Source organism: Diabrotica virgifera, chromosome 2, assembly GCF_917563875.1.
Source record: "Diabrotica virgifera virgifera chromosome 2, PGI_DIABVI_V3a".
Taxonomy (NCBI): Eukaryota; Metazoa; Arthropoda; class Insecta; order Coleoptera; family Chrysomelidae; genus Diabrotica; species Diabrotica virgifera.
Window position 1 is genome coordinate 132,062,917 of NC_065444.1, and position 20,209 is coordinate 132,083,125.

The 20,209-nt window shown below is 32.7% G+C and overlaps 1 protein-coding gene across 2 annotated transcripts in view; it reads left to right on the top strand.

The window, feature by feature from the left end:
* The window catches only part of LOC114330384 (uncharacterized), a 519,460-nt gene that overhangs the window by 60,229 nt on the left and 439,022 nt on the right, over nucleotides 1-20,209 (top strand). For both annotated transcript variants that reach the window (XM_050642801.1, XM_028279724.2), the window contains exon 2: nucleotides 13,232-13,428. In XM_050642801.1, the coding sequence (XP_050498758.1) occupies nucleotides 13,232-13,428 (197 nt within the window). The remainder of the gene's footprint in view (nucleotides 1-13,231; nucleotides 13,429-20,209) is intronic.

A 20,209-nucleotide genomic window follows, 5' to 3' on the forward strand; every position in this document is an offset into this window, starting at 1 on the left:
ATTTTCTTTTATAGGCTATTGATTATGTATTTTAGAAAGGAACTACAACGGTAACGGGGTTTTATTATTTCATATAGTCAATGGATCTCTAAATATGAAAAAACCGCGGAGTGCTACCATTTACAGGGGTGCGTTTTTAAGAAAGGGGTGAATTAGTCCCTAGGTACAGGGCGAATTAGGGTGGGTTCTATGCACGTTTGGTACAAACACGTCTACAGGCAAAATTTTCCAGGTTAAATTTACTATCGAAATATCACATTTTATAGTCAAAAATATTTTTTTTTACAAAATTATATTCAAAAGAAAAGCAAGAAAAAAACACAAAAGGTAGCATTTTTGTTTCTTGCCCTATAACTTTTTTCCACGGCGATATATATAGGCATTGCTTCACAGAAAAAAAACTTCCATCCTTTCTCTTTAAAATGACGTTTGGTGTAAGTCTGTATGATTTATAGTTTCCAAAATATGATTTTTCAAATTTCAATTTCAATTTTGGGCCATTTTCCTTGTTACTTAGCAAACATTGTTCTGTAACTTTTTTTACGCAGCTTTAGGTATATTCAATGTTACATTAACTACGAAGAAAAGTCAATTACCTTTAAAACGGTCTATCATAGAAGGCTGTATGACTATTTTTAAGTAAGATATGGATTTTCAAAATTTTATACCTTTAATGATTTTTGATATATTTTACGATTATTTTTAAATTTCTCATTATAAATTTTGATTGTGTATTTAGGTATATACATTGTGCAATAAAAAGGAAAGCTTATTATCTTTACTTAAAAAATGGTGTATTGCAATCACCTCTAGGTCTATTTTTAAACAAGATATGCTTTTTCAAAGTTTGACATATACACATGCAATAGGTCCCACTAAGTTGGAACCATATGGAAAACTTTTTATTATTAACTTTATGAAAAAAATTATTCTTTATAAAATGCTCTGCATAGTCTAAAACCTGAGATGTAATCATCAGATATAAAATTTTGTCAATAGTGTACGAGGTATGTTAAAAAATGTGAATTTCGCTCAAGAGTAAAGTACCTTTATATTTCACAATATCGAAAAGTGTTATTAAGAAAAGTTATTTGGAATTAAAAATTATGTTACAATATGCAATTATATTCTTCTTATTGAAAAAAATTAAAAATTTTAAAATTTTTTCAAATTACGGATACCCTTGGATATCCTACGGATATCTTATTTAAAAATAGTCCTAGAGGTGATTTCAATACAGCATGTTAAAGTAAAGAAAATAAGCTTTTTTATTCCAAAATGTATATACCTAAATGTACAAGAAAAAAAGTCATAATGAGAAATTTAAAAAATAATCATAAGAAATATCAAAAATCATTAAAAGTATAAAACCTTGAAAAAGCATAACTTGCTTAAAAATAGTCGAACGGCCTTACACAGTAGACCATTTTATAGGTAATTGACTTCTCTTTCTACTAAATGTACCATTGCATATACCTAGAAATGCGTAGAAAAAAGTTACAGAACAATGTTTGGGAAATAATGGAGAAAATGGCTCAAAAATTCTGTGAGCGGCATATTTTGAAAAATCTTAATTCGGAAAATATAAATCCTAGAGACTTTTACCAAACGCCATTTTAAAGAGGAAGGATGGAAGTTATTTTTTGCTGAAGCAATGCCTATACCTATATCGCCGTGGAAAAATATTATGGGGCAAAAAACAAAATTTCGTTCTTTCGTGTTTTTTTCTTGCTTTTCTTTTGGATGTATTTTTGTAAAAAAAATACCATTGACTTTAAAATATGATATTTCGATAGTAAATTTATCCTGAACCATTTTTCCTGCAGAAGTGTTTGTACCAAAAGTGAATGGAACTCACCTTAATTCACCGTGCGCCTAGGGACTAATTCACCCCTTTCTCAAAAACGCACTCATTTAAAAGGTAGCACTCCGCGGTTTTTTCAAATATAGTGGTCCATTGACCATATGAGACAATAAAATCTCGTTAACGTTGTAGTTCCTTTTAGCTCTCTTATTTTGAACATAATCAATAGCCTATTACTGTACATACATAATTTCTTGTCGTGATATCTAATAATTTTTGGTTTTTTCCATCTTGAGATCTGATTATCTAAGTTGTATTATTTTTTGCATTTATGCACTGACGTGTCTGGTCTAACCATCTCCCACTATAAGAGGATTTTCCAAATATTTTTATTACTGGCTGCACAGTAGAGTGACCTTCTCTATTAGACCAAGTCATTTAGCCCTAAAAACATCCTAATAAATCGATTTTTGAAGACAGCATCTAGTGACTTGCAACATATTGTATCGCGTTCAAGATGACGTCAGGAAAAAAGACTACTAATACAAAAATGAATGTAAATGCTTAATTGCACTGTAAATTGCATTAAATGTATCCAAAGTGCATAAACATATCAAAATAAGTATATTAAATAAATCATATAATCTAGACCGAACTTTAGGCTTTTTTGGCTGGTATCCTTTTGACCCTTGCTTCAATTATTTTCTTAAGATAAGGTAATTAGCGATTTTACTATTTGTATTTTCCATTATTGTCTGGTACTATTGAATATTTGGATCATAAGAAACTCAGAAAAAACGATTTCGTGTATCCATTCCATATTCGCGTACGGCTATCCCTACTTTTTCTTTCTTACACGGAAAATTACGTGTATAAAGTAAACTTCTCACTGGTACGGATATGTAAACATTAGTTGACAATGGCATGGTCATCATTAAAATAGAGATGGCTATTTCGTTCAGTTTTTGAATGTTCTTGGATAACCGTTACTTGTATAATTATATAAATTATTAATTCAGTTAATTAAGAGGATTATTTTTTACTCACTATGTATTCAGTGATTACAATAATTTATATACTATACATTAAAAACTAATACGCAAGAAAAGAGAAAAAGTGATAAAGTGATTTTTATAATATATTATTACTATGGGACACTTAGATAAATTTTGACCACATTTAACAACAAAATACTTGGATTACAGAATATACCCTGGTGTATTCTGTACTTGGATCTTCCATAAATAATAAATAATAAATAACTTTGTATTAATTTCACAAATCAATCTCAAATCTCAATAATCTCAAATCAATTATTATCAAATTCACTATCAATACTTTTTAATAAACAACTCAAAATATTCCTGAAGCCATATCAAATATTTAGTAGCCTTGTTTGTCACTGGCTTGTCACCACATTCTTTTCGACTGAGTTCGTTGTATGACAAAGATAGCGAATATTCGATTTGAAAAATATCACCACGGACATGGTGTTTATTTTTTTCGCATCCTGGAAAAACTATAAATATTTTTGAAAAATTTAAACACAGAATGAAAGATTACATCATTACCAAGGGTAGAAAGTCCCTTAGAATAAACAAAAAGTTTCTTTTGAATGAGATATTTGAATTGAAAAATCACACTTAATTTTCTCTTCTTTTTCACCCCTGTAACTTATTAAAATACACATTATAGAGGTTTTCAGTGACTTCCTACCCTCGGTAATGATGTAATCTTTCATTCTACGTTTAAATTTTGTAAACATACGCATTAGTTTTCTCAGGATTCGAAAAAAATTAATGCATTTAAAAAGCAGAAATTTTGTGCCTACGCTCGTAAACAGTTTCATTAATTATTGGGTTTTCAATTATTTTAATAATTATAATAAACTATTAATAATAGTTTAATTATTACACCGTTTTCTGCCACTCCATTTAGTACTTTGTCGTATTCGCGTGTTATAAGTCTCCTGATTTCTTCGATGGCAAGTTTTGTGTTGCTTTTTCCGCTATTTTGTCGGGAATTTCAAATATTTCCTGCATTTTTCCTTTTTTAGGTTTGACAGCAGCGATATTGCTTACACTACTAAGATAAAGCTGTAGTGAGTAATGAGATGATTTGCTTGATATGTTATTTATATTAGTAACAAGTTGGTAGAATTGGGTATGCCTATTAAAAAGGTAAAACTCTTAAAAATGAAAATGCAATAATATATGATATGTACGCTGCGGTACTTATTAGATAGGGTAGAACTTGATAATATGTTCATTACTTTTCGTTTTTGGGTTAGATAAACATGATTCAAATTTACTAAAAAATTAGGCTAGATGGACATACCAACCATGGCAATAACGTTACAGAAATTTTTTGAATTTTTAAAAATATTTAGATTGTTATTACAGTGAATATTAAGTGAGGGTTTTTTGGGATGTCAATGGGCAGTCCCATAAGTACTTAGCCTACAAAAGAAAAAGGAAAATTTTGGAAAAGTGGCAATTTATTTCTCTACATAGTCTCCTTTTAGCTCGATACACTTGACCCAGCGATGCTCTAACTTCTTTAACCCGTCTGAAAAATACCTTTTCTCGAGGTCTGCAAAATAGGCTTCCGTGGCGGCGATGACCTCCTCATTCGACGTAAATTTCTGCCCAGCGAGTGTATTTTTCAAGTTTGGAAGAAAGCGGTGGTCGCACGGGGCCAAATCTGGAGAATACGGTGGATGAGGAGATAGTTCGTAGCCCAATTCTTCCAATTTTGCCATGGCGACGGCGAAGGTGTGACCCGGTGCCTCGTCATGGTGGAAGGGAACTTTTTTCTTTGTTAAATGGAGTCGTTTTTTCTTCAATTCGGCGTTGAATCGGCCCAATAATTCGGCATAATAGGGCCCTGTAATCTTTTTGCCCTTCTTCAAGTAGTCGATGTAGATCACACCTTGTGAATCCCAGAAAGTGCTAGCCATCACCTTTCCGGCCGATTTGACAGTCTTCGCCTTCTTCGGAGCACGTTCGCCAAGTGCTGTCCACTCTTTTGACTGTTCTTTAAATACTTTGACTCTGTTTTAAATAGTTAAGAATTATTTGTACCCGCTGTTTTAAAGTTATTTAACATATCCTTATCATACTTGGCAGAAAGTGTAGGTATTGTAAACCCTACTAAATTATGTTAAATCATTGTTTCGACTACCAGAGGCGTACGACACGGGATGGTGAATGATTGACCCTTCCCAAATTATAAGCCACTGACATGAGCATAATTTTTAGATTCTCCAATACTTTCTATGAAAATAATATACTCTTCATTCGTAACGATAGTCATTAGTTTTCGAGAAATTTGAAGTTAAAAGTGAAACGGCACAGTTAATTTGATTAATGTATTATGCCCCTTCGTTTTTAACTTCAAATATTTCGAAAACTAATGACTACCGTTAAGAATGAAGAGTATATTATTTACATATAAAGTATTGGTGAATCTAAAAATTCTAAAAATTGGCACTAAAATAGCAATTCTGTCAGTGGCGTAGAATTTGGGAAGGGTCAACCATCCACTTTCCCCCGTCGTACGCCTCTGGTAGTAGCCAGAAATGTTTGTTTAATACAAATTATAAGGGTGTACAGTACTTACTTAAGGGCAAAAGTAGTGTGGGAAGAAGACAAATATCGTGGCTTCGAAATCTACGTGAATGGTTCGGGTGTAGTTCGATTGAACTTTTTAGGCGCGCTGCTAACAAAGTCGCAGTGGCCATGATGATTTCCAATCTCCACTAGGAGTAGCACGTGAAGAAGAAGAAGAAGAAGAAGACAGTACTTAATCTTTCTGCCAAGTATGACAAGGATATGTCAAATGGTTTTTATTAACTACAATGAAATTCAAAAAATTGAATTTTGCATAGTAGTTTTAAAATTCGTTTATTTTGAAAACGGTTCAGTTAAGCAAGATAAATGCACTATACCTTTTTTAAGTAAATATAAAGGAGGAATAAAAGTTTTGATCTGAAAATTATATAGAGTGGGGGATAAAAAAATTAATAAAATAAATTTTAACTTTGGCACCCTGTATTTATGTTACATATTATCAACTTTCCTACTACGGTAAGTTAGCTTAAATCGACCTATTTTAACCTCAAGAATCTAAGGTTACGCTATGGCCCATTCTTTACCAAACACCCTGTATAATTAACATCAAAACTCATTTTTGGATGTGAGAGGTGGCATTCGGATTTTTGCAGATAAAGTTAGGTGACACCTTCAGTAATAGTAATTGACTTATGCTCCTTCTCAAATATGCCCCGAACATTAATAAAAAAATTAAAATATTTAAAAATTTCGAAAAACGTCGATTTTTTTTCTGCTTTCTTTGCTTATAACTTTAAAACGATTCGTTTTGGAACAAAGTCGTACAGAAATAAAATAAAGATAATTGAATTTTGTATGATATACGCTGGTCAAAAATGTCTTAACATATTACCTTTTCTGCAATAGAGCAATAAATACAAAATAAGGGGGCAAAATACGCCTGTTCTTATTCAATGTTTTTAACCACTTTGGTGGCACTTAGGACCTTAGTAAATCGCTTAGGAAATTCTTTGTGACAAACTTAAGCCGCGTACCAAATTTCATTAAAATCGACCTAATAGATTTTGCATAATGAATTTGCAATCTAAATGTTTTTTAAAAAGTTCAAATTTTTTAAAATCTTTCTGGAAAAAAAGTAGACCATTTAGAAGTTGACTAATTTTTTTGCATATATAGTGGTGCTCTATCTATCTAATGCACTTTACAGAATCAAAATCGGATTATTTAAGGGGCCTCAGCAATGTTTTAAACTTATAAACAATTTTTGGCTTATAAAAAAATAGCTTTGTTTAATAATAAAAAAATTAATTTTTAGCAATGCAAATAATTAAAACCGTTATAATTTGACTTAAACTTTGAAATGCTGTCAGCAGAATTGCTATTTTATTTTTTAATAAAAATTTATTCGCGTTCAAAAATTGCAATTTTTCGATTTTTTGAAAGTTCCACTGCGTTTATCTTGTAAACTATGCATCCTACGAAAAAACTTGTAAGAACATTTTTTGCTTAGAATCGCCCAAGAAATACAAAAATATATTAGTTTGCGAAAAATCGATGTTATGTAATTCCTCAAGATCTTTGTTTATAACAATCTTATCGAAAATCCGGATCAACTGTTATCCAAAAAAATCGTGTTCTACGGGTCAAAAAATACATAAAAATCTTGGGTAAGTCCATCTAAATAAAGGAGCCCGTAGCACACCCTCCTGGCCACAGCATTAATTTGTTTATAAGCCAAAAAATTGTTTATAACTTTAAAACATTGCTGAGGCTGCTTAGATAATCCGATTTCAATTATGTAAAGTGTATTAGATAGGTGGAGTGCTTCTTTATATGTAAAAAAATTGACAAATCTTTGTATATTCTAGTTTTTGTTGTGCAAGATTTTAAAAAGTTTTAATTTAAAAAAAAAGTTTAGATTGCAAAATTATTATTCAAAATCTAGTAAGTCGATTTTAATGAAATTTGGTGTACGATTTTAGCACATTACAAAAATTTTCAAAGCGAATTAGGAAGGTTCCTAGTGTAACCTAAGTGATGGTAAATCATTGAATAAAGACAGACTTGTTTTGCCCCCTTATTTTATATTTATTGCTATTCTGCAGCAAGGGTGATAAATTAAGACATTTTTAACCAATCGCACCTTAAAAAAAATTTAATTATCTTTGTTTTATTCCTATACGACTTTGTTCCAAAATGAATCGTTTTAAAGTTATAAGCAAAAAAAGTAGAAAAAAAACGAAATTTTTTGAAATTTTTAAATATTTTATTTTTTTTATTAATGTTCCGGGCATATTTCAGAAGGAGCATAAATCAATTATTATTAACGAAGTTATCACCTAACTTTATCCGCAAAAATCTGAATGCCACCTCTCACATCCACCTAAAAACACATCCTTACTGGTCTGTTTGTCAATACCCGTATATCAGTGAGAAACTTTTGCATACGTCTTGGCATGTGGAGAGGATAATTAATGTCACTGATTAAGCGTTGTTTATTTCGTCTATTATTTTGTTTGCGAATATTTTAAGATCGTTTACCTTTACCACTAACCCGTGATTACGGTACACATGCAGTTTACATTAATAGACCAAGGGCCGGTATAGTTGAAATTTGCTAATCATTTTAGGCCCGATAAGAGTCTATATCTTAAATAGTAGAACATAAAAAAAAACTTATGAACACTGTGCCGTCACTTTTTAGCGTCGACAGTGGCGCATCACACTTTCCACTTATGGTCTTATGGTCTTATCAGACCATTACCAGGTTAAACTCTAGATCTTAGTACTCTGTGGCTAGTTGAAACTAGCCACATAATTTGGTCACATAACCTTTTAGTTACAAAGTTTAAGCCATTTGGGCTTGATTATTAAAGGCGACACTAAGTCGATGTTTAAAGATTAAAAATTATAATTAGTGTGTTCCTGCTGTTTCACAAAACAAGCACATTCACCTTGAAAATTAGAGCAAATATGAAGACACCATGCCATGACCAATGCCTCAAATTTTTTAATTAAAAGGTCATGTGACCAAATTCTCTGGCTTGTTTCAACTACTAAGATCTAGAGTTTAACCTGATGATGGTCTGATAAGACCGAAAACGTTTGTGATGTACTTTGTGATGTACTTTAAGTCCAACTTGGACCTTTTTTAAACGCTTTTATTTACTTCAATAGTTTGCGTCAAATCTTTAGACGTTAATTTGACTGCTTTTTCTTTAATGCAAATGAGTGAAAATTTGCAGACATATGCATTCGCAGAAACAATACACGAATAGTCAATAAAAAAATTGTTTTTATGTTTATTAATTGTTTAAATAAAAAAAAAACGATTTTAATAGAAAATGCTTAAATTCTCTAGTTTTTTACAATGTAAAAACTTGAAACTTTTACGGATTGTAGCTAATGATATAAACTATACATAATTTCACTTTTTACGTTAATTGTTTACGTTATGCTTCATAAATAAACAATAAAGTTTCAAATTTTTTGCGGATTCCGACTACTTTTCATGTTAGTACGTCATAAATTTTATACATATTTTAATAAACATGACGATATATTTTGATGTTTGAAAAGTGTAAGACTAAAAAGTAAAAAATAAAAAAATATGAAAAAAAATTTTAAGAAACGCTTTTCTTTAGTTACGAGTGACTAAAATTAAAAAATTATAATTAAAAAAATAATCAACAAAGATAATTTTAAAAAAATCAACTGAAAAGCAAAAAATAAAAAAAATTGAAAAAATTGAACACATTCGTTAAAGAAAAGCGTGGGGCGAAAACCGTTTATTCGATGAAGACGCGCCACGCTTTTCTTTGACGAATGTGTTAAATTTTTTCAATTTTTTTTATTTTTTGCTTTTTAGTTGATTTTTTTTAAATTATCTTTGTTGATTATTTTTTTAATTATCATTTTTTAATTTTAGTCACTCGTAACTAAAGAAAAGCGTTTCTTAAAAATTTTTTTCATATTTTTTTATTAGACAAATTTTTTAATAAAATTGATATACCGTCTACAGACTAAGATTTTTTCTCCTTGAGTAATTTTTACTATGGTATACAGCCAATTAAACGGATCCCTCCTCTTTTTATGTTAAGCTATAGACTCGTATCATGTCTAAAATGATTAGTACCTACACCGGCTCTTAGTCTATAACTTCAAATGCTTACAATTTGCCTTTTGACCTAAAACTGACACGACATTGCTCAATCTCACAAATCTGCCTTGCAATTTTCTATAACGACAGATAAAAGATAAATATCACATTATGATAATTGTTGACAAGATAAAGTAGTCTTTAAAACATTCGTTTTAAAGAAATGAAGAAATGACTTTTCTTGTCCCACAGAATTGGTTTAACTGTAAAACATCAACTACTCTGGTACTATTGTTGAACTTAAACGTGTAAAACGGTAATAAACATTTCTTCCTGTAACACTTTTGTGGCTGAAGCTAACGGAGATTTTGCATAAAATAAAACATTGTTTAATATGTTTCTGGTTTTGTAATGGTATTGGAATTGGAGTAATCAAACAACAAACATTAAAGGTCAATTACACTGCTGCCTTGCACAAAAAAAGAATTTATTTAATATTTGATTTTATTTAACTTTATTTTTTGCTTAAAAAATAGATAATATTACAAGCATTACATTTAGGATAAATGTTCACGTTATAGTATTAAGTGCGTCCATTTGACAAGGTGCCACTTTTTATAATTTGGTTCCTATAGAAAGTCTAAAAATACGAAAAATCAAGGCAAATTTATTTGTGAAGAGACATTTTGTAGACCAGTTTTCATAATCTTTAATATAAAGGGGGTTGACTGATACCTCATTTTAAAGGTCGTTCAACTAACTTTTCAAAAATACCACATAAATTATACCACATAATCTTTTTAGTATGTACTTTTAAAAGTTTTTTGGACCCAATACTCCGAGTTCTGAACTGTATATCTACTTATTCTATTGTAATATATTTACGGTTGTACTTGATTTTTTCAAAAATACTCCAAAAAATACTCGAAATACTCCAATATTCCAAAAAGTATTCAATTTGGAGTTCAATACACTGCAAAAACAAATTTTGGAGTTCTGAACTTATACTTAATACTTTTACGATTTCACTTGATATTGCCAAAAGTACTAAAAAGAAATATAATGTATGTAGTATTTTTAAAAAGATGGTTGAACGACCTCTAAAATGAGGTATCAGTCAATCCCCTTTCCATTAAACATTTTGGGCGTTGTGTCCGCCCCCACTAAAGGGGTAATTTAGTTGAAAATTGGTCTACATAATGTCCCTCTCATAGATAAATTTGACGTATTTTTGCACATATTTAGATTTTCTATAGGGACCAAATTATAGAGGATGGTACCCTCTATTTTTGGAGTTCTGAACTCGATACTGAATATCTTTACAGTTTTACTTGGTTTTTCCAAAAATGCTCCAAAAAATACTCAAAATACTCCAATAATCGAAAATATTCAACATGAGTTTCAATACTCCAAAAGAAATTTTGGAGTTCTGAACTCGATACTTATCTAATATCTGTACGGATTCACTTGATTTTTTCAAAAGTAATGAAACGAAATATAATGTATGTGGTATTTTTGAAAAGGTTATTGAACGATCTTTAAAATGAGTTTGGGAACTCAACCCCCCTTTCCATTAAAGATTTTAGGGGTTGTGTCCGCCCCCGCTAGAGTGTTGATGTAATTTAGTTGAAAACTGGTACCACAAACTGGCCCCCTCACCAATAAATTTGACGGGTTTTTGTATATTTTTATATTTTCTATAGGGGCCAAATTATAGAGAGTGGAAAGTTTTCAAATTGACATACTGTATACCTACATAATAATTATACTAAATGGGATACATACTTAAACTCATACTGTAAAAGGTTCTTCAAAAAGTATCTGATTTTTATTCATATCTCTACGCCAGAATGTTCCAGCATCCTCTGAAAGGACCAGCATCCTTCTTATTAACCCCTCACGAACTTGACGTTTACCGCAGATACAGTGTGAACTTCAGAGATATATTGACAGTCTACATCGATTTCAAACAAATGCTGCCTTTAGTCCAGAAGCCATTAAGCTGTCATTAAAATTTTTCTTTTTATACACAAACATAGAAATAAAATCAATCTATTTTTCATATTTTATATCTCTACTTCATAGGCGCCCGTTTGGTCAGTTTATTTGAAGATTTGATTTTGTTAAGAAAATAACTCTTCTCTTCTTCTTCTTTTACTTCTTGGAGATCTTTTGATCTGTTTAATTCAGAAGCTGCCTCTGGTAAATTTCCTGGGAGGTAGGTTGCCAACTATACCTACCTCCATCTTTTAGGTGGTCTTGAACCGGGCGGGTTGTTTTCTAGAGCAATTTTTGGGAGTTTATTCTCATCCATTCCTCTTACATGGTTGTACCACATCCTCTTGCGCTGCCTTCCGCATCTTACAATATCTTGAATTTTGCATTGCTCTATAATGTCTGTATTTCTCACTCTGTCTCTTCTTGTTTTCCCCTAGAGAAATAACTAATTTACAATAACTAATAGGTAATTATACTCGCTTGCCTAAAGAGATAGAGTTGTGAGGGGCGACTTTATTAATTAGAGAAGATAATAAATATGTAGTTTGTAAAGGTATCTCTAAACAAATAATATTTTTATTGCAGTCTGTGGCTTCAATACAGTAGCTGGCAATATTGCCAAAAATAATGGTCAGACTGGGCAATACAGGGGAATATTTTTAGTGTGTGTCGACCATATGGTCGACATTTTAAAATAATATTAATATTTATAATAATCGGTCTAATGAGAGAATTATAGATTGTATTAACGAAATTAAATGCAACACAATTATTTCATATTGCAGAAGATCGAAAAGCCTTCGCAGTGGCGATCTCCAACTTCTGGTAATTCTGATATGGCACGTGGAGAAGATTAACGAAATACATTTACACCCTAAACTGCGGAATATCGAAATCTGAATATATAAACATCGAACTGCAAAAAAGCAGATGAGCTGTTGTCACCGAAAAATTTGAGATTTGAAGTGATGGAGAGTGCAAACAATTAAAAAACTAGAGAAAGTACTTACGCTGGAAATTGGGAAAAAAAGATTAAAAGTGGCAATACCGGTGGTAAACTAGTGAAATGCTTTGTTTTGGGTGCTGTATCGTTTATTTTTTATTCGAAATTTTTGAAAAATTTTTAAATTTTGTAAAGTTACGATCAATACTTACTTCTTGACTTATGTTATTCAAAGTTTCACGCCAGCTTAAGTGAGGTCGAATCCACAATTTTTTTCTTTAAATTTTCTTCAACACAACACATGCCGCTGTTATGATTATAATTTTGTCATTCATTACTGCCCTATTGTGTTGCCCGTTTACGAACAAAATTACAGGCTATACTGTTGGTGATAATGTTGCTGAAGTATATATTGGTGACCCATCTGCTGGATTCGACGTCATAAATGGATGCCCAATTCTTGCTGGGCCAGTGTTGGAGCCACATACTGCATTACAATAATTACTCGTTAGAAGCACCTTACGAGGCAGCTTTTTCTTTGCGATTTCTACAACAGAATTGGTGTAACTTTGTTTGTACTGTTTTGTTTTTTCTAAATTATTTTGCGAGTAGGATTTGCATTATGTTTCGTTTTAAACTCAAAGTTGTGTGAAAATGATTCAATTGATGCAAAGTCCTTTGGATATGAATTTATAAGTCAGACCCAGACAAAATAAGAGTTCATTTGAAATATGTTTTAAAAACTCTCTCTTTAAATCAAACAATGTTTAAAAGTAGCGAGGAAATGCTTAATATTAATTTTGTACCTTTTCCAGATTAATATCATCAGGACAAAGGCCAAGCATAAATGCAGAACAAGTTGTGTGGCAACTAGTACGACTTTTAGCCTCCCATGACGATCCAACGTTGAAGACCAAAGTAGCAAAATTGGCTCGAGCGCTTTTAGAATACCAACCAAATTTTCAAATACAAATTTCATCAAGGAAAAAAGCACTAGAACAAGCAGTTCAAGGTAATTATTTTTAATTTTTCCGGGCTGGAGTCTTAAAAATCGGAACGATATACTATTTAACAGTTTTAGGTAGAGCACAAATGACAAGCTTCACAACAATTAGAATTAGTTGTATTAAACTTGTATCATCATTATTATTGTATCCCATTATCGTCATTATCCCAGTAAGTAGGCGGCTTCTCGAATTACATTTTTCCATGTTTTATATTGGGTCAAACCAATATCAATCCCATTTAGTTACATATTCAGCGTAAGCGTTTTCCACCTATTCTTCTTTAGTTTGCCTATGCTACTTATTCACGGAACTTGCAAATCAGTTATTCTTCGTATTGGGTGATTAGAGGCCAGGCGTTAAACATGCCCGAGCAGCCATCTTAACCTATGATTTCTCATTTCCGTATTGACTGCTGCCACCGATAGACTTCCCTTAATATCTTTATCATAGTCATGAACGTCTTGACAGTGTTGTATTTCATCATTGAGCTTCATCAACTACAACAGTTTGGTTTGTTGATTAAACTCGGTCAACTATTAAATGTGTCACCTCAGTATGTATATTGTTTGTTGAAAAGCGAAAAGCGATGTTTCCGGCGATATTTCATGTGTGAAAAGCGTCCAGCTGTCATTTATTCGATTCTTTGGCCCTACAAATTTCGCATGCAAAGTAAGATATGGAAAAGACTAAAGTTGAAACGGGTATCTTCTTGTTTATCATAGTATTGATGATCACAATACAAGCTGTATGCGTTTTCAAATTCCGAGTTCGCAACCACCTGTGTTGTTAACCAGAACTCCAAGATATATCATAGAGCTGACCACCTCAGATCCTGCTATACTCGTAGTTAGGGTCTCAGGAAAATATTTTTGGTGGTCAATAACTACGATTTTGGTTTTGTTGTAGTTAGGTAATTATGCTAAACTTAGCAGTTTCTATCTTGAGTTTTTTTTTTGATTAACTGATTTCTTCTGGAGAAGAGTCTAGAAGTTTAGTGTCGTCTGCTACATGCAAGTTAGATATCTTGATCCTAATATATCCAGTACTAAAATCCTTTATTGTCAGTTTTTGTCAGACCACCCATCCAGTTTAACAAAATTTACCCTTCAGTTTTATTGTAATCTTTCTTTCACCCAACACAACACTCGTCTTTCTAGTTCATACATCTCCTCTTAACTCTATTGCATCCATCATAGTCTATTTCCTCATAACTAGATAATATCAGTTCTTTTCAGAATTATCTTACCATCCACAGTTAAAATAATATTTGAAGTAACAACTCCATCTTTAAATTAATATTCCTGATATTTTGTTGTTTTCTTAGTAAGTTTTAAACCTTTTGATTCAAACTATTTGATCCTAATATATCCAGTACTAAATTTATCCTTTATTGTCAGTTTTTGTCCGTCCACCCATCCAGTTTAACAAAATTTACGCTTCAGTTTTATTGGAATCTTTCTTTCACCCAACACAACACTTGTCTTTATATTTCATACATCGTCTCTTAACTCTATTGCATCCATCATAGTCTATTTCCTCATAACTAGATAATATCAGTACTTAAAACTTTTATTTTCAGAATCATCTTAACATCTAAATTTAAAATAATATATGACGTAACAACTCCATCTTTAAATTAATATTCCTGATATTTTGTTTTTTTCTTAGTAAGTTTGAAACCTTTTTATTCAAAATATTTCCTACTACCTCCAGATCAGCATACAGTAAAGATCAGAGATTATACCTGTACCCTGTAGTTTCCCTGTTATCTGATACAACACTAAGCATAAAATAACTACTAAGCACGTATGTCTGATGCAATGCTACTTTCACATGAAATTTATCAGTATTTCCCACTCCTGCCTAAGACTAGTTGTTACTCTCTCGTGTATCTCGTTTAAATCTTCGCATACCCACTGCATATTCTTTATTATTATCTCGGTTTTTCATAGCGTTCCCCGCCTTCGGGTTCCCAGTTTCCAGCTTCGTCGGCGGGTCCATTTGCCAGGGTGAATATTTATTTCCGACATTGCCTTTTGAATGCAGCCTAGCCAGTATTTTTTCGGCCTTCCTCTCTTCTTTCTTTCCCTTAGCGTCCATTTTAAAATTTGTTTTGGCAGTCTGTTGTCGTCCATTCTTTCTACATGACCATATCAGATCATACCAGATCAGTTGTCTCCTTTGAATTTTGTCTATGATGGTTGACTTGACTCCCATTATACATATGTCTGATTTGGTCATTATTTATTCTTTAAAGCCATAATTTTCTAGCCGATCTTCTCCAAAAATCCATTTCAAATGCAAGTAGGCGTCGTTTCAGGGTTTTAGTAAGTTGTCATGTTTCGCATCCATAGTATACTTTTAAATATGTAGTTAAAGATCAGATGTTTTCTTTGACTTGATATTTCTTTAGACCATATCATCGGGTTTAGGCACTAATTTACCCTTTTTCCTTTCACCATCCTTTGCTCTATCTCTTTTTCGGTGCGCCCACTCTTGTGGATTGGGATTGTTGTTCCCAAATACATATTTTCCTCAGTTCTTGATGTTTCACGTTCGTTACCATTAAATCTCCTATTTAATTCCAGTTTTGTGTTTGGTTTGTATTTACAGAAAGACCCCACTCTTCATATGTTTGAAATAACCGCCTTGTCATGAATTCTAAATCTTCCTTGTCTGCTGCCACTACGACTTGGTCGTCCGCAAAATGTAGAGTATACAATGTTGTATCGTCGTCAAGTTGGATCTGCATCCCTGAACAAGATCTTCTCCAGTGTTTTAGTGCTTCATTTAAATACATCTTGAATAATATTGGACAGAGACAGATAATTGTCGTAATACTTTTATTACTGGAAATTCTTTTGATAATGTGTTGTTTAGTTTGATTTTTGGTGTTGTTTTATTATATAATTGTTTGACTGCGGCGATGATCGTGCTATTTAACGAAAATTGTTCAAATTCAAGAGACTATCACATCTTTCTCACAGAAATCGTGTCATACGCTTTTGTGAGATCCACAAATAAAAGATGTGTTTCCTGGCTTCTTGCAACTTTCTTTTCATTAAGTTGTGTTATGGTAAATATGTGGTCTACGCACAATCTTCCACAGGGCCGGCGATAACGAGCCTGTAAGGGATGCACTGCAGGCGGGCGCCCCTGTTTGGGGGGCGCCAAATTGGGCTTTTTTCTGCTGGCGCTGTAAAAAATACTAATTTAAAAGAAACCGAAGGGCGTCTATGCTAGTTTTGCAGGCGGGCGCCTTATATCCTAGCGCCGGTACTGATCTTCCAGCGCTATATCCTGCTTGCTGTTTAATTTCATGGGGTTTGTAATCTTGCTCAATAATTTTTTTTTAGATTTTATCAAACAGCCTGCTAAAGGTACTAGTCACCGAGATACACCTGTAGTTTCCGCAAATATCTTTTGAACATTTTTTTGTGAATTGGAGTAATCCATGCTTCTTTCCAACTCTTCGGGATTTCTTCCCCATTTAAGTATTTGGCGAAGAGCACTTTAAGATAGCTTATTAGTTTTGGTGTTCCGTTTTTTAGAAGTTCTGCTGGTATGTTCTCCGGCCCGTATGCTTTGTTGTTATTCATGGATTTAAGTGCTTGTTGTATTTGTTCTTCTTCCACTGAGTATTCCTTTCTTATTAAAAGTCTACCATAGAACCTATCGAGGAACTAGATTATGCTTTTTCATGATTAATCAATTCAATATGAGCGTGTGTTTCATTATTCATGTGCATGTATTATGGTAGGGGAGCAAAGTATGTTAAATGTGCAGTCACTCGAGCGCTTTGGAGACCTATTGGGTTGTGTCCTAAAACCAAAAAAAGTTAAGTAACATTTTCCATTTTAGTGGGCGCTTGCCATTTAATTTTCCATTTCCAACAATTGTTTTTTCCAATTATAACGCCATCTATGAATAATTCGAAAAAATGTTTCGAATACAAGTTACTTATTTTTTCGTAAGGAATCCAAATCTGCAATAAAAAAATGGGGGCTCCTATTTAAGATTTTAAAGTAACCCCCCACCCCACCTCCGTGGGGAGTCGTGTTTGGTGCCGTTCGATAGATTTTTAAAAAATATTAAATAAGTGTATTTTACAGTTTTTCGATCTGATGTTCATTTCGCGAAATATCGCGGGATTCGTATTTAAAATAATAAATTTACCTCCCACCCCTCTCCGTAGGAAGTCGTGTTTGGTATCATTCGATAGATTTTTAAAAAATATTGAGCACATATTTTTTAGTTTTTCGATCTGTCATTCATTTCGCGAAATATTCGCTTTTTTCTTGTGAAACTTTGGGACTCGCCCATTTCCTTACGCCGGGCTCAAATCGTCAGATTTTTGAAATATACACTCTTTTGCATGTATTTAACTTACCTTATCTTAATCTGACAATTTCTAGTTTTTTTAAGGATAGAATTTTTTTTTCGGGCCCCCCTTAACGAACTCCCCTGTGTTAAGAGCCAATACATGGTAGAGGTACATCTGCAGGGTACCAGGTTTCTCTCCATATGATAATCTGACGCGCTCGAGTAACTGCAAAAATCCCCGCTTGGGCTCCCCTACCATTACTCTCGCCCATATTTTCACGGTGTGACTAAGTAGTTTGTGCTTTCTTGGACACCTTCTTTGTTTTTGTAAACAAATAGTAACATACTGCTTCTTCATTCGTCAATTTGTTTTGGTCTCTCTTAAAGCTTCTCTTGGGATATCATCTGGTCCAACTGCTTTACATTTCCGTATTTTTTTAAGTTGATTGAGCATCTGCGTACTAATATACTGCTTCTTTATTCGTCAATTTCTTTTGGTCTCTCTTAAAGCTTCACCTGGGATATCATCTGGTCCAACCTTTACCTTTCCGTATCTTTTAAACTGATTGAGCGTCTTCATTGTTTGTTATTTTGATACCATTACTGTTACTGTCTGCGTTAGTTCAATTAGATTTTCTCTATGTTGGAAGTTGATCATATTGTATACGCTTCTGCATTAGCTTCTGAATTTTGCTACTGCTATTCTTGTTTTCTTTTTGGCGACCTTACAGTTTTGAAGATCTGTATCGAGCCTAGTTTCCCTCACTCTGTATATATAGTTTTCTCTCCTTCAAGATTGACTGTAATTGATTCAAGAAACATACCAAGTTCAGGGCCGGATTTACGGGGGCTGGCTGGACAGCTGCCCGGGCCCCTACATTCCGGGAGGCCCCCACAAAGCACAAAACTTAAAAAAATCAGCACATTATTCACATAGAATCATTTTTGTCAATAAATTATCTGTGATGTTTCGTTACATGAAAGGTTTCACTCGTGTTGAAAGGTTTCTCATATTTTTGCCAAATCACGGTCACAAAGAAGAAGATAATACCTATTTAATTCTCTAATGACATTCCTGCAAGAAGATGGAATTTATTTGAAAAACTACAGGGGAAGTCCTAGGACAACGCGTCAGTTATGAGTGGAAAATAAAATGGTGTTCAGGCTAAAATTAGATAACATAATATTTTGGCGTTGTGGTTGTGGATTCCATGTCTAAATTTAGTTGCAAAAGCTGCAACTGAGTGTTGTCCTGCTGCCATATCATTTTTCAATTTCTTGAATATGAACTATATGTATTTCTTTACATATTTACTTTCTCTACATATAGATACAACTTGTTAATCGAATGTTTAAAAGCTTCGTCTTTAAGCGAGGCAACGCCGACCGTACCAGAAATATTATTGTTCCTAAAAGAGTAAATACTATCTACTAGATGGTCATCTAGAAGTGACGACACAATAGCACTAGTTAAAGGTTATAATCAGCTCAAAGGAGCTTTATCCAAAATTTCAGGAGCCGATGAGCAACAATTTGAAACTCGTAGCGATCTTAGAGGAGAATAACAGCACAAGTCAAATTCTCCAAGATCCAAATATTCACTTTAATTCTGGAGTGGCGGCACTTGGATCACCTAAAGAATTTATATTCTTTTAAGGAATATTTCAGAGACTGCAATGGCAACATCAGAGAAATTCAGGACACAAAAATGTTATCGATATTATAGATCATTTCATTTCCACTTTAAGTCAGAAGCTCTCTGCATATGAATCCATTCATTCCAATTTTGGATTTTTACAATATTTGGAAAATTTAACTCCCAATGAAACTGAAGCTGACTTACTAAAGCTTAGTGACATTTATAGCAATGGTTTAGATTAAAACCTAGGTGTCGAACTGGTAAAATTTGTAGAATTTTCAATTAATTTAAAGAGGAAATCGGCTTATCAAATCTAAGTAAAGAACTTCAAATGTATCGACTGCTAAAAGAAAAGAACATGAATGATGCGTTTCCAAACGTTGTGGTGACACTTAGATTATAATTTAGTTCTGATGCTAACTAACTGCATTGGAGAGAGATCATTCTCAAAATTTAAGTTAATTACAAATCGACTTGGGTCTATGATGGGCCAAGAGCATTTGAATCATCTCTTTATAATGAGCATTGAACACGATGTCTTAAAGCAACTAGACATGCTCGACATAATCAAGGAATTTTCAATTAAAAAATCTCGAATAGTACCCGGATTTTAACCATATATTTTAGTATGTTTATTTTTAATATTTTACTGTAACAATATACAGCTCTTGTATCTGTTAGTACATATTTAAAAATATATATTTCTGAAAGAGAAAACCCTGTAGTTGGCTGTATGCTGTAGTTATGTTATAACAACAATTTTTTAATGGTAGGAGGTAGGGCCCTACACCAATTCTGCCCAGGGGCACCCACTGCCTTAAATC